Source organism: Heterocephalus glaber, unplaced genomic scaffold (assembly GCF_053883595.1).
Source record: "Heterocephalus glaber isolate CG9 unplaced genomic scaffold, H.glaber_assembly_v1.0 deba00001610, whole genome shotgun sequence".
Taxonomy (NCBI): Eukaryota; Metazoa; Chordata; class Mammalia; order Rodentia; family Bathyergidae; genus Heterocephalus; species Heterocephalus glaber.
The window spans coordinates 32345528-32358578 of NW_028258381.1; the positions used below are offsets into that span (position 1 = coordinate 32345528).

The window sequence follows — 13051 nt, forward strand, 5'->3', positions numbered from 1 at the left end:
CTCAGAGTTCCAGCTGGGACAGCAGGAAGGTTCTGGAGATGGATTTACACAGCAGTGTAAATGGACTTAATGCCACCACACCACACACTTAAAAATGATTACACAGGTACCTTCCAGATCATGTGTCTATTTCTACAACAAAAAACTTTTACAATATAAGCTCATAGTTTAACCAGAATACTTTCGTAGCCAAATCTGTTCTTAATCTCCCAGTGTGAGGGGGCAGCGTAGCAAGGAGACGTCTTAGGAGGCTAAAAAGTACAGTAGAGACTCGGGTACAGAAGAGAATTCCAGGGCTCACCTGTAAAGCCTCAACTAGAGAAGGCAGTGGCTCTGGCAGACCACACCCCACCACAACCCCTCTGTCTTTATGGTCCTGCCAGCTCTCCTTCTGATACCAAGCACGGAAAACTGGGTGAGTGGGGTGAACCTAGGAAGATTCCACCTTTCTCCCCAAGGTCCTGCTCTTTCCAATTTTTTTTTTTTTGGTCGTACTGGGGATTGAGCCCAGGATCTTTGCACTAAGCCTCATCCTCAGCTCTTTATTTTTATTTTTGTTTGTTTGTTTTGAGACAGGGCCTTGAACTATGTAGCCCAAGCTGGCCTCAAACTTGCAGTGATGCCCTGTCTCAGCCTCCCAAGTGCTGGAAATACAGGCGTACACCACCACGCCCAGCCCAGCTTTTTATTCTAAAATTTTTATTTTGAGAAAGGGTTTTGCTAAGTTGCTATACTGCCCAGGCTGGGCTTGAATTTACAGTCCTCCTGCAGCAGCTTCCCAGGGTGCTGGGACCACATGCATGCACCTCCACACCCAGCTCCTGTTTTATTTTGTATTCTTGCTGATAGCCTTTCCATCTTGGGTGACATGGAATCTCTATGTAGTTGTGATTTGCATTTCTCTAATAGCTAAAAATATTGAACACTTTGAAAATATACTGATTGGCCATTTGTACTTCTTCCTTTGAGAAATGTCTATTCCATTCATTTGCCCGTTTTTTGGATTGGGTTATCTGTTTTGTTTTGTTTGCTGGACTGGAGCTTGAATCCAGGCCCTTCACACTAAACTCCATCCTTAGCCTTTCTTTATTTTGAGATAGGGTCTTGATTGGTTGCTAAGTTGCCCAGGCTGGACTGGAACTTGTGATCCTCCTGCCTCAGCCTCCAACTAGTGTTCTAATTCTCCTGGTGTTTTAAAGTCAGCTTGGGTACCCTGATCCCCCAAATGCTTGGTGCTTCTCTCTATGTCCTCCTGATCACCCAGCAGAGGGCAAGTGGGTTGGGGCTTGAGCTCAACAGCCACCCAAGGGGCTGAGATTAAGACCGCATCCCACCGGGGAAAACTCAGTGGCTAATAGGAACACACCTTCGAGTCACCTCCTGTCTTTCACAAGAGAATGTGAGCATCTAAAGGTGGCACCATGGAGTGGGACCAGGACGAGTCATCAACGAGAAGGGCTCATCACTTATATTTGCCCTCTAATTCTTTGCATTCACAAGAGGCAGACAAGGCACGAAGCCACCACCATGGAATCCACACGTGATGTCCACAGAGGAGACAAAGATTACCATGCAGGGGCCAGCTAGGCCCTGTGAGGGGCAGGTGTGTGACCGTCCCAGTCCCCACGGCTTGCTCTGCTGACAGATACCTGGCCTCGGTGGCCCGAGGTGGCATGGAGGACCCTGAGCTGCCCACCCTGCAGAAGCAAGGCCGGGCCGAGGAGAAGGACCCCATCCTACCTTTCAGGGTGCCCTGCAGGGTCTGTGCCAAGCTTGCCAGACGGTGGCTGTCACTGGGATTCTTGCTGGGGTTCTCTGTCGCCGGGAGGCTCAGGGCAGCCAGGTGAAGGTTCACAAGGGTCACTTCGTTACTTCCCACCTGGGCAGCGGGAGACAGAGAGACAGGGAGGGGTTCGCACGCTGCCACTTCCCGATGCACCACGCGCACCTCAGTCCACACACGTCCCACCACTGGGGGCTCCTGTCCCCCTGAAGCCCACCCTGTGCTGATTAACCTTGATCACAGCTGGGCAGCAGGGGGTGCTCTGCAGGCCTCACCCAGGGAGACACTTTATCTGCTGGGCCGTCAGGCCCCACTTGACTGCTTGGAGTTTGGCTAGTAGGCCTTTGGTTGTCATGGAAACAAAAATAAACACTGCTAAGAAAGGAAAGATGGGGGCTCCAGGAAGCAGAGGTGTCAAGCTTGTCTGGCAGACAGGGCCCCAGTTTGACACCCCCAGGCCCACAGCTCTGTCGCTGCAGCCCTGCCTATCAGGGAAGCCACCTTGTGGCTAGGCAGGGGTAAGGGCAGGATGCACTGCACTTCTTCTCATCTCTTTTTCTCTCTCTTTTTTCTTTTTGCAGCATTGCGGATGAAATGCAGAGTCTCACACGTACTAGGCAAGCACTGTGCCTCTGAGCTAAGTTCTCCAACCAAGCCCCACCCCTGTACGGGACCATCCACCTGCACAGCTCTGCATGTGACCCGCGGCACAGGAGGCCACGTGCCTGGCTAGGGGGCTTCTTGAGAGGAGCTGGGCCACCACGGGGGACACCACAGCACTTTTTCATCCAAAAGAGCTTGCACAGTTTTGTCAGTCCAGGGGATTCCGTCCAGGGACTGAATGCCCTGAGCTGCATCCCCAGCACTTCTCTCACTTTTTATCTTGAGACAAGGCCTTGTGAAGTTGCCAAGTTGCCCAGGGCTGGACTCAAACTTGTAATCTTCTTGTCTCAGCCTCCCACAGTGCCAGGATTACAGGTGTGCGCCACCACGCTCACCTTTAAAAGCCAGCTTGCTGGGCCGGGGATTTAGCTCAGTGGTTTCGCTACCCACTGCACAAGCGCAAGGAGTTTGATCCCCGGTACCAAAAAAAAAGGTAAAAGCCAGCTTGCGTTGCAGTGACACTAGCTAGTCTGGCTGTTGCTGTAGCTTTACTCGGCCAAAGTCGCTTGACATAAAAAGGGGCCCGGCACGGTGGTGAGAGGTTTTAAAGATGACCTGAGCTGACTCCCCCAGCAGGTCCCTGAGTGTGAGTGTGCAGACAGGGCCCACAGGTGAAGACTGTAGGCTGGGGCACAGAAGTGTCAGCGGGTACCACAGTGGACACCCCAGGGCGCACACACCCACCCTTTGGCCTTGCAGCCCTGGGGTGAGGGGGAGCTGCAGCTCGTGGCCCCAAACATACGTGACCTATGGCACAGGTACCTTGAACCTGGCAAGGTGCGAGCTGGGTGCCGGGGGCCTCCCGTGCCCATTGCTGGGGCTCTCCTGCCAGGCAGCATCTCGCACCTCCACACCGGCTGCCGTGTCCCACAGGAATCCCGAGTACCCAGCACTCTGCAGCGAAAAGGAGACATAGTGAGTGCTGGGTGCGAGTTCCACAAGGGAAATGGAGCAAGGGGATAGGCGGTGGGGGCTCCTGCTCCCCAAGAGCATTCCCCAAAGTGCCCCACACAGCCAGGCTCTTCCCGCTGATTGGGCACAGGTATCCCAGGGGTCATCCCGTGCCACAAGGTAGCAGCTTGTGCCCCCTTTGCTAGGGGAGGACACAGGTGCTCAGAGAGGCTGAGTAACTTTCTGAAAACCCTGCAGCTGTGAAGGCCATGCTGGGAATCATTCAGGAGACTGTGTGGGGTGGGGGTGACTTGCAGATGAGCGGCTGGTCACAGCATGTGGGGCCGAGCACTTAGAGGTGGCTCAGTCTGCAGCTGCTGGATAAAGGAGTCTGGGTAGGCCTCAATGCCCGGAGCTCAGGAATGGGTGGAGGGCTCTGCAGGTGGACGCCTGAAGCCTGGGTCATGGCCCTGAGGGCCATGGGGGCACAGACTCTGGGCTGCTGAGGGCAGTTTTGAGGGGTCCCATCATCCCTGCAATCTGAGAGGCTGCTCTCAAGCCGCCCACTTCTGCCACTGCCTGGAGGCTCAGGACAGAGCGGCTTCTTCTCCACACCCACAGCACCAGCACGGGCAAGTTGCACACATCTGCAGGGAGGGCCCACACCATCACAGAGGCCGGCGGTGCTGCTCAGGGCTCCACCAAGCCATAGGGGCGGAAGTGGCCCTGCACAAGCATCCTCCTGGGCAGCTGCCCCCAAGTCTTTGGCTCAGCTCGGGCCGAAGCTTCTGTGCTCCCTGCTGGCAGCAGCACTGGGTGGATTCACAGACCCTGGTCTCAGTGTCCCCTGTGTCAGGGAGCCAAGAGCCACCCTGCCTATCTATGCCTCAGCGTCCTGGGCACGGTGAGGTCGGCAGCGCTCTGTCAGCTCTGTCTGCTCCTCTCCTTTGTGTGTGTCCCATGCAGCGGTGCCAGGGCCACCTTCCCTGCCCAGGGCTCCGGTCATCTTCTGCCTGAAAACAGTCTCAGCTCCCTGATGCCACCTTCCTCCTCACAGCCACCTGTCAGGCCTGCTTGTGTGTTCCCAGTGGCCCCAGGGCCTTTCCTGTCCCCCACCCTTCTGTGCACACTGCTCCATCACTGGTTTGTGACACATCTGGGTGCCTTCAGCAACTCAGACTGACTGTCAAGGTCAAGAGCTGCTGGCCCAGCCGATAGCTCCAGGCTCAGCTCTGAGCACCACCTCCAGGCAGGGGACACTGTGGGGCAAATCACTTCTTCCAAGGTCTCTCAGGTCTCAGCTTTCTTATTTGCAAACTGCCTCAGGCTGCGATGTAGGGGCTAGAGAAGGGACCAGGGGGCTTAGGGACCGGAGACCAGGGTTGGGGAGCAGGGCTTGTGCTTTCTACTTTTTTTTTTTTTTTTTTGGTACTGGGGATCAAACTCGGGTCCTTGCGCTTGCGCAGCAGGTGGTGAAACCACTGAGCTGAATTCCCAGCTCACTTGTGCTTTCTTGTGCAGTACACATACTAAATATTCCTGACCTGCAGGTGGATTGTTTGATTCAGTGTTGTAACACATCTTTTTGATTATCGGTTGTGACCATTCATCCTGATATGTCAACTTCATTGGATTAAGAAATGCCCAGCAGATTAATAGAGCATACTTCTGGGTATGTCTTGGGGAGGCTCATGGAGGTGTGACCTTGGTACTCTGTAGAGTCCCCGGCCCTTCCTCTCTGCCACTGTTTGTCTGTTCTGCTCCTGGCCACCATGAGCTAAGCAGCTTTGGTCCACCATGCCCTTCTACCATGATGTTCCTGCTTGGAGCCAGCTGACCATGGACTGAATCTCCTGAAACCGTGAGCCAGAGCCAGACTAAACCTCTCCTCTTTTAGGTTGTGGGTGTTGGATGTTGTGTCCCAAGGACAGAAAAGCTGAGTAGCACATCCTCCTGAATATTTAAAATTCAGACATAGCCAGACTGGCCCACAGTACTTTATGGTGATGACTGGCTGGGCCTGGACATAGCTGCAGCTGATGGGGACCGGGTGCTCAGTCCCACACCTGCACATCCTACTTGGCCTTCATTGTGCTGATGCACACCAGGGCTGCTTGATTAAATCCTGAAGCTAAGAAAAGGGTTATCCTCTATCATACAGAGGAAGAAACTGAGGCACAGAGGTTTAAGTGGCTGGAATTTGGCTCGTGGTGACTTCATGCTGTTCTCCAATGGCCTTGACCCCCTCGTGGAGCAGGGTGACCTGCCCTGTCCCAACAGTCTGTGAGTGTCTTGGAAGAGGGGCCGGTCGGTGGGGAGGGTTTTCTCACTGATGTGCACCTGGGACAACACAGGGCCTGGTGCGAGTCACCATGCATGAGCAGTTTGCTGGATGGATGAAGAATGCGTGCTGAACAGATGACTCTGAAAGCCCCTCAAAGCTTCACACACCCACACACGTCAAGCGCTATTTATGGACCAGCAAGGTGGTGCTGGCACCTCTGTGAGATCGAGCGGGGATGGCCCTGGGCTCAGTTGTGAGGCCCGGAAGCATTGCCCTCAGCTTTGCTCTGCCCTGTCCTGAATAGGCCTGATTCACTGCCCCTTAAGGGGCCAAGTCCATGCCAAAGTGTGGCCCAGAGCAGGGGGATTTAAGTGCACATTTTTTTTTTTTTTAGTACCGGGATTGAACTCAGGACCTTATACTTTCAAGGCAGGCAGCGGGACCACTGAGCTAAATCCCCAGCTTAAGTGCACATTTTTCAGGAAGAGCTCAAAAAAGTAGGGCCAGACTGTCAATAACAATCAATATGGGTTTATTATTGTTCATAATAATAAATGGCTGGGGGCCCGGGCTTTAGCTCAGTGGTTCTGCCGCCTGCCTCGAAAGTGCAAGGTCCCGAGTTCGATCCCTGGTACCAAAAAAATAAAATAAAATAAAATAATAAATAAATGGCTGGTATACATTTATGGTATACATTTAATCTGGTATACATTTATGATTTATGGCTTAAGAGCCCAAGTTATACATATTAATTATGTAAGTATAATTCACGTTCTAAGCACATTAGGCCCACTACAGGTGAAAAACAACATCTGCATTTATAGGAAAATTATGTAACTATCCTTTTTTGTTTTGCTTTTTTAAAACAGGGTAGTTTAGGCTGCTCTTGAATTCATTATGTAACCCAGGATGACCTCGAACTTGAGGCAATTGTGCTGCCTCAGCCTCCCAAGGGCTGGGATTACAGGTGTATGCCACCACTTTCAGTTTTATTTTGTCTGTGGTGCTGCCACTGAGCTATATCTCCAGCCCAAAAGTCTTTTTCAAAAAAAAAAGTCTTAGCCAGGGATTTAGCTTAGTGGTTTCGCCACCTGCTGTGCAAGCGCAAGGAGCCGAGTTCGATCCCCAGTGCCACAAAAAAAAGTCTCAAAGCCCTCTAAACCTGGCCTTGAATACAGTATGCAAGAACGAAAATGTTTGTACGCAGAGATCCACCCATATCACAGGGCAACACTGCTGACAAAAATCCAGGATCAGGATCTGGTGGAAATGTCAACAGAGCACCTCTATGTGCACAGTTTCAGGTATGAAAGCAAATACATCAGGGATGAACCCAGGTGGCTCTCAAGTTTCCAGTCAGCGTGCAGTGGACGGAATGTGGCAAAGGGACTTCAAGGACAAAGGACAGAATCCCCACTTTGCTGTCCTGGCCCTGGACAGATTCCTCCTCCCAGGACCCCAAGCTTGAATTTCCGCCTGGGCAGCCGTCCACTCCTGAGCTAATATGAAGCAAGCACCAGGGCACTGGAAAGGAAGGGCAGAGACTGAGAACTGGAAGAGAACACAGACTTGCCCAAGGGCACAGCACAGGAAAACGTAAAACGCCCTCGACTGGGCTGGGGGAAAGCCTGCTGGAATAAAATAAAAGCAAAGGTGAGGCTGTGTAGCAAGAGTACCTTCTGGAAAAAAATAAAAAAATAAAAAGTACCTTCTGGAACTGACTCGAGGGCTTCTCGGTGACCAGGGACCGCCAGCATCCCCGAGGACCCCTCCACTTGCGGATGTTGGGCAGGACCGGCTGGTTCAGCTCCGCACAGAACTGCAAAAACAGAGGCCAGTCAGTGCGTGTCCCCGACACTGTGGCTCCGAGCCACCACCTGCAGGCTGGAGGCTGCAGGGCTTCGTGCCTGTGCTCTTGAAGAGCAGGCTTCCCGCTGCTGTCCGTCAATCAAAAGAGAAATACATAAAGAGTGAACAAAGCAAAATAAACATGGGGGTTCCAAAGATCCAGATGACAAGGCAAGCAGCACAAATTAAAACACACACTGTCCACCTGCAAAACACCAAGTAATCATCGGGACTGAGGTTTTCGGTCCCAAATGGTTCAGAAAGAGCAGTCAAAGCCCTGTCCGTACGGGGAAGCCAGTGGCTTCCGATCGGTGTCAAATCCAAAAGGAAAGAAGAGGTCCACATGGAATCTTTCCTCTTCGGGGCTCAGCTTATCGCACAGGGACAGAAAATGACCCCAGCTCAAACCTCAACCACATACTGTTGCAGATGGCTACGTGCCCATCTGTGTCGTGCACGACTTTGTGCTCCTATGTGTTCCACAATGTGGCCTGGGGTCCAAAAAGAGTCTTTATCACCGAAGTAAAACAAAATAGCACAAGGTAGGAAGAAAAGGAAAAACCCTGCCAACTCCAAGCTGGGTGTGGTGGTGCCCGCCTGTAATCCCTGCACTCTGGGAGGCTGAAGCAGGAGGATTGCAAGTTGCAGACAGGCCTGGGCAACTCAGCGACTTAGTGAGGCTCTGTCTCTAAATAAAATTAAAAAATTTAAAAAGGCCTGGGATGTAGCTTAGTGCAAAAGTACTGAATTCAATCCTCAGGACCACAAAATAAAAAATCCCAGACTATTAACTTTACAGTACATAGGCCAGTTTCTCGAATTCATTCTGAGGCAGCTTCTTTTTTGGTACCAGGGATTGAACTCAGGACCTTGAGCTTCCAAGGCAGATAGCGGAACCACTGCGCTAAATCCCCAGCCCTGAGTCAGCTTTCTGGAGGAGTCTCCAGACTTCATTAGATTTGGGCCTAGCATTTTTTTTTTTTCTTTCAGTCCTGGAGATTGAACTCAAGGCCTTCACACTGAGCTACATCCCAATCCTTCTTTATTTTCAGATAGGATCTCTCTAAGTCACTAAGTAGCCCAGGTTGTCTTGAACTCAAGATCCTCCTGCCTTAGGCTCCCACAGTGCTAGGATCACAGACATGAGCCACCATGCTTGGCTTGGGCCCAGGTTTTGAGATGCTCTGACACCTGCCGCTGCCCTCCCCAGTTACACCCTCGTGTCCCTCCATACACCTTTGAGCACCCACTTGCCGGTTCCTTTGTGAGGGTTTCTCGCTTTAACCAGCTGCCTTTACTCCTGCTTGCCAGTTCCTCAGAGTCAGCTTGGACCTCTATCAGACCCCAAATCTGTAGCCGTGGCCCATATCTCTTGCCTGAGCGTCGAATCGTGTTTATGATGGCCTCTTTAACAGTTTCACCTGAAGGTGTCCTCAGAACCTCAAACCCAGATAGACAGAAGAAACAAATCAACAGACCCAGCCCCCACCAGGGAAGCTCAGTGTTTAAAAAGCCCTGCCAGGCGACCAGCCCAGCCCACCATGTATCCGGGAGCCCCAGCCTGAGGGCACTGGCTGGCAGGGACTCCAGTCTACAGGCACCTGGCCCATAGGGGTGCATCTCTGATAGCCACAAAGCCACCCAGCTCAGCTACTTCCTTCCTGGTGACACAGCTCTGCAGAGGGAAAGGTGGACCAGACCAAAGGCAAGTTGCCCATGCTGGTCACTTTGAGAGACCATGTTTTTGACTTAGGTAGAGATGATCGGTGTCACTGGGTACTTGTTAAAATGCAGATTCCCAGGCCTGGCCCCAGACATGCTTAGTTAGAGACTGGGCTGGGCTGGGCAATCTGCATTTGATGGAAGGCAGAGCTAGTTTCATGGATGGAGGGAAGGCATTACGTTTTATTTTATACTTAAAATCTGTTTACTCCTCAGTAAACTCCAGGAGCCCTAGCCCAGTGGGCATCTGAATCCTGCACATCTGAAGCCTTGCTGTGACTCCCTCTCAAAGCCACAGTGCAGATTACCTGTATCCAACCTCTCCCCAGTGCTTTTTACGTCACTGGGAAGAGCTAACAACTCAGGAGACCAGGGACATAAGTGTGGTTACCAAGAGCTGCCTTGGCCCCAATTTTCATAATCAGAGTTAAGGAAGGGCTAGGGATTTTCTTCTGTTTCTAGGACCAGAGAAGGAATTGTCTTTTAACCAAAGTGACACTTACACTGAAGGGTCACGGCCAAGCTAAGAAGGGGAACGTTTTAGGTCCTTGCTACTCCACATGTGGTCTGTGGACCGCAGCACGGGCCTCCTGGGTCCCTGATCTCCTGCACAGTCTGCATTGCTACAGGTCTCAGGGTCGTTTCTGAGCCCCTGAAGCTTTGAGAAGTCGGCCTGAGGGACTTCCTGCCAGTTGTACCCGGGCACAGCGGTGGTGCCCCCGCCTCTGCAGGCCCTGCGGAGCCCCAGGAGGCAGATGTTCTTCTAGCTGTTCCGGGGCCATTTGCTGCTCAGGATGGTGGGGCCCTTCCTGGTGTAAGGTCAGGGTCACCTGGCTGGGAAGTGTGACGGGAGGGTGGGGTCAGGTCTGCCCAGCCTGCTGCTGGGCCTCCGCCTGGACAGCTGTTCAGGGCTGGGCCAGTTCCCCTCTATATCCTCTTCCCATCCTTTCCCCAGAAGCCTCTGTCCATCCTCTGACAGCCCTCAAGGTGGGCACTGCCTTAAATGTCACATTTAGGCCAGCAGGTCCTCAAATCTGTTTCACTCACATCCATCTGCAGAAAGAAGGAATGATACAGTCACAGGTACAAGGGGGCCGTCAAAGCAGAAAGGTAGGGACAGCAGGGAGGAGCAGCAGGGATGCTTTGTGTCACTCAAAAGCCTCCCGGGGAATTCTGACCCACACGGCCCAAATAGGGCGGCTCACCTCACTCTCTGTTCTCAAACCCTGGTGGCTCACTTACAGCCGGCCTCCCTCAGAATGAAGTTGGTTCCTCTGTGTACATTGGTGGGCTGCTGGGCATGGTGACACACACTTGTGATCCAAGCTACTTGGGAGGCTGAGGCAGGAGGATCACGAGTTCATTGGCACGTGTGTGATGGCTGAATGGAGCCATAGGGTCACTGGAGGAGATCCTGAGGGGGACACTAGGACCTTGGTCCCTTCCTGCTCTCTGCTCCCGGGGCACCATGAGCAAGCAGCTTCCTCTGCAAAGCTCCTCTGCTGTGATGCTCCACCCCGACACAGGCCCAGCGACAGCAGGGTCACCAACCACACACGGGGACCTCTGAAGCCATGAGCTCGAATGAGCCTTTCCTCCTCCAAAGGTATCACTGGTGCCTCGTCACTGTAATGCAAAGATGACAAACACAGCCAGCAACCAAGAAGTGACAAAGGTCTCTTGGACACTAAACTACCCTTGGGCTCAGCAACCAGGGGCTTCAAAGTCCAGACCTCTTAAAAGCAACTGAAGAGATGCCCACGGCGCTGGCATTTACAGCTCCTCAGTCCTGGAGGACAAGAGGACTTGGCTGAGACTCCAGATTGCGGGACTTCCGGCGTCTTGGGTCTGCCCGGAGTAGCTGACTGCTTATCTCTACTGTGACAAAACGGCTGGAAAGCTTGAAAACAACTGCTTTTGCTCATGGACCTTTGGACTTTCTTCTTTACTTTGACCTCTCCCATGTTCTGAAAAGAATATTCTTCCATCTGGACCTGACTGAGAAAGAAACAGAAAAGTGCTTCTGCTTCACGAAGCAGCAGGTCCAGCCTCCAGCAGGATCAGAGCCCCTCACAACCCCTTTCCAGTCAAGTTAAATCCAAACCCGGGCTCTGGGGGCGATGTGTGTCTTGGCAGTGAGCACACAGCTAACCAGAGACAGGCTATCGAGAGGATCTAACAGCAAACACCAAGTGGCCACCTTGTCCTGCTTCTGGGAAGGGTGGGGCCAGTCTGTTTTCACTTTGAAGGCTTGGGCTCAAATTCCCAGATGAAACTGCTTCCTTGGGGTGGTGTTTCTCTTGCTTTCCTGACCCTGGACGTGACTTCCCTTTGACAATAAGTTTCCCACATGGTCACCACCAATTCCTTCTCTGTGCTCAGTGGTGGCTCCTAAAAACACAATCTATTTGGGTGGATGACAAAGCCCATGTGGGTTTTCCTTATAAAGACATGTTGCCATAATCGTGTGTGGGCTACAGGACAACAGGGCCAAAGGCAGAGAGAATTGTTTTTAAGAAACATTAATGGGGGCAAGTGTGGTGGCACAGGCCTGAAATCCTAGCACTCTGGGTGGCTGAGGCAGGAGGATCTCAAGTTTGAGTCCATCCTGGGCAATTCAGCAACTTAGTGAGACCTTGTCACAAAAATAAAAATTAACAAAGGACTAGGGACGTAGCTCAGTGCAAAAACCCTGATTTCAGTCCCCAGTTCTGAAAAAAACAAACAGAAAAGATATGCTAATGGTAAGCAAGAGTTTACCCTTGACTGGATCTTCAAGCACTAAATGTTACAGCCACTGTGAGAAACCAGTGTCCTTCACATGGTGGACAAAGCCAAGGCACAAGTAAGGTCATTAGAAGATGCCAATGCACTCTGCAAGAAAACCCAGCCGTGCTGGAGCCTAAGCACTTCTAAGTGTAAATCAATGAGTACCCATGCTTGGCCTTCTAGATATACAAATGTGTGCATCACACGCTTTTCTAGGATAGTTAAAATACATTTGAAAAGCTGTATCCCTGAGGGGGAGAAATACACTTGCTTCCCTCTTCCAGGTTCTGCTGGGAGCCAAGTGCCCAGTGGCCCTAAACCTCATGCATACCACCTTGAGGCCCAGTGAGCCTCTTGGGGCTCCCAGGCCAGCAGAGCAGACTGGGGTTGTTTCCTGCAGCTTTGAACGTCGCCACCATCCAGGCAGGCACAGAAGGGGAGGGAGCAACTCTGGGCCCTGGGTTCACTGCTAACCCTTGGGTCCTGGTCTCCCCATCTGTAAAATGAGGGGAGGGCCTTGTCCAAGGCCATCTCCTATTCCCAAACTGCAACTCTCGACCCCTGAGAAGAGAGGGTGGTGAAAGAGGGATAGGCAGGAGGGAGTGTGGAAGTGGGAGAGGAAGTATAGAATTTGCATCGCATCGATACTCTGTGCCCCCTCCATCCAATGATAATCACGGCTGGAACCCTGGGAAGAAGCTGATAACAGCTACAGGACAATGGGTAGCCTTTCCAAAGGCTTAGTGCCCCTGCCAGAAGGGACCCTTAGAATCCACGCTAGCTTTCCTCAGTGTTCCCCAAGCCCAGTTCAGGTCCCCTCGCTACAGTGCCCATCTGAAGAGCTTCCTTTGAATCGGTGGTGATCCCGGAGGGTTTACCCAGTAAACCCTGCAACACGAAGGAGACTTGGGTAGCAAACAGTCCTCGGCCAGGTTAGCTCTGAACTCCGAGAAAGAGCTGAGGGAGGAGGGATGGGAGGGAAGGGAGCCAGTGGTTATTAGGCGACAACCAGACGGCAGGCACTGTCACACAGGACCACATTCATCCTGGTGGCACCCCTGAGAGGCAGGCAGCACCACTCCCACTTGGCA

The 13051-nt window shown here is 52.4% G+C and overlaps 1 protein-coding gene across 5 annotated transcripts in view; it reads right to left on the reverse strand.

Annotated features, from left to right (window-relative positions):
• Eepd1 (endonuclease/exonuclease/phosphatase family domain containing 1) overlaps positions 1-13051 on the reverse strand; it is a 130443-nt gene that overhangs the window by 41754 nt on the left and 75638 nt on the right. For 4 of the 5 annotated variants that reach the window (XM_021254587.2, XM_087196418.1, XM_004840297.4 and 1 more), the window contains 3 exons: positions 7330-7440; positions 3209-3340; positions 1741-1879 (listed from right to left, as the gene is read on the reverse strand). In XM_021254587.2, the coding sequence (XP_021110246.2) occupies positions 1741-1879; positions 3209-3340; positions 7330-7440 (382 nt within the window). The remainder of the gene's footprint in view (positions 1-1740; positions 1880-3208; positions 3341-7329; positions 7441-13051) is intronic. The other variant, XM_004840296.3, reaches the window with a different exon arrangement.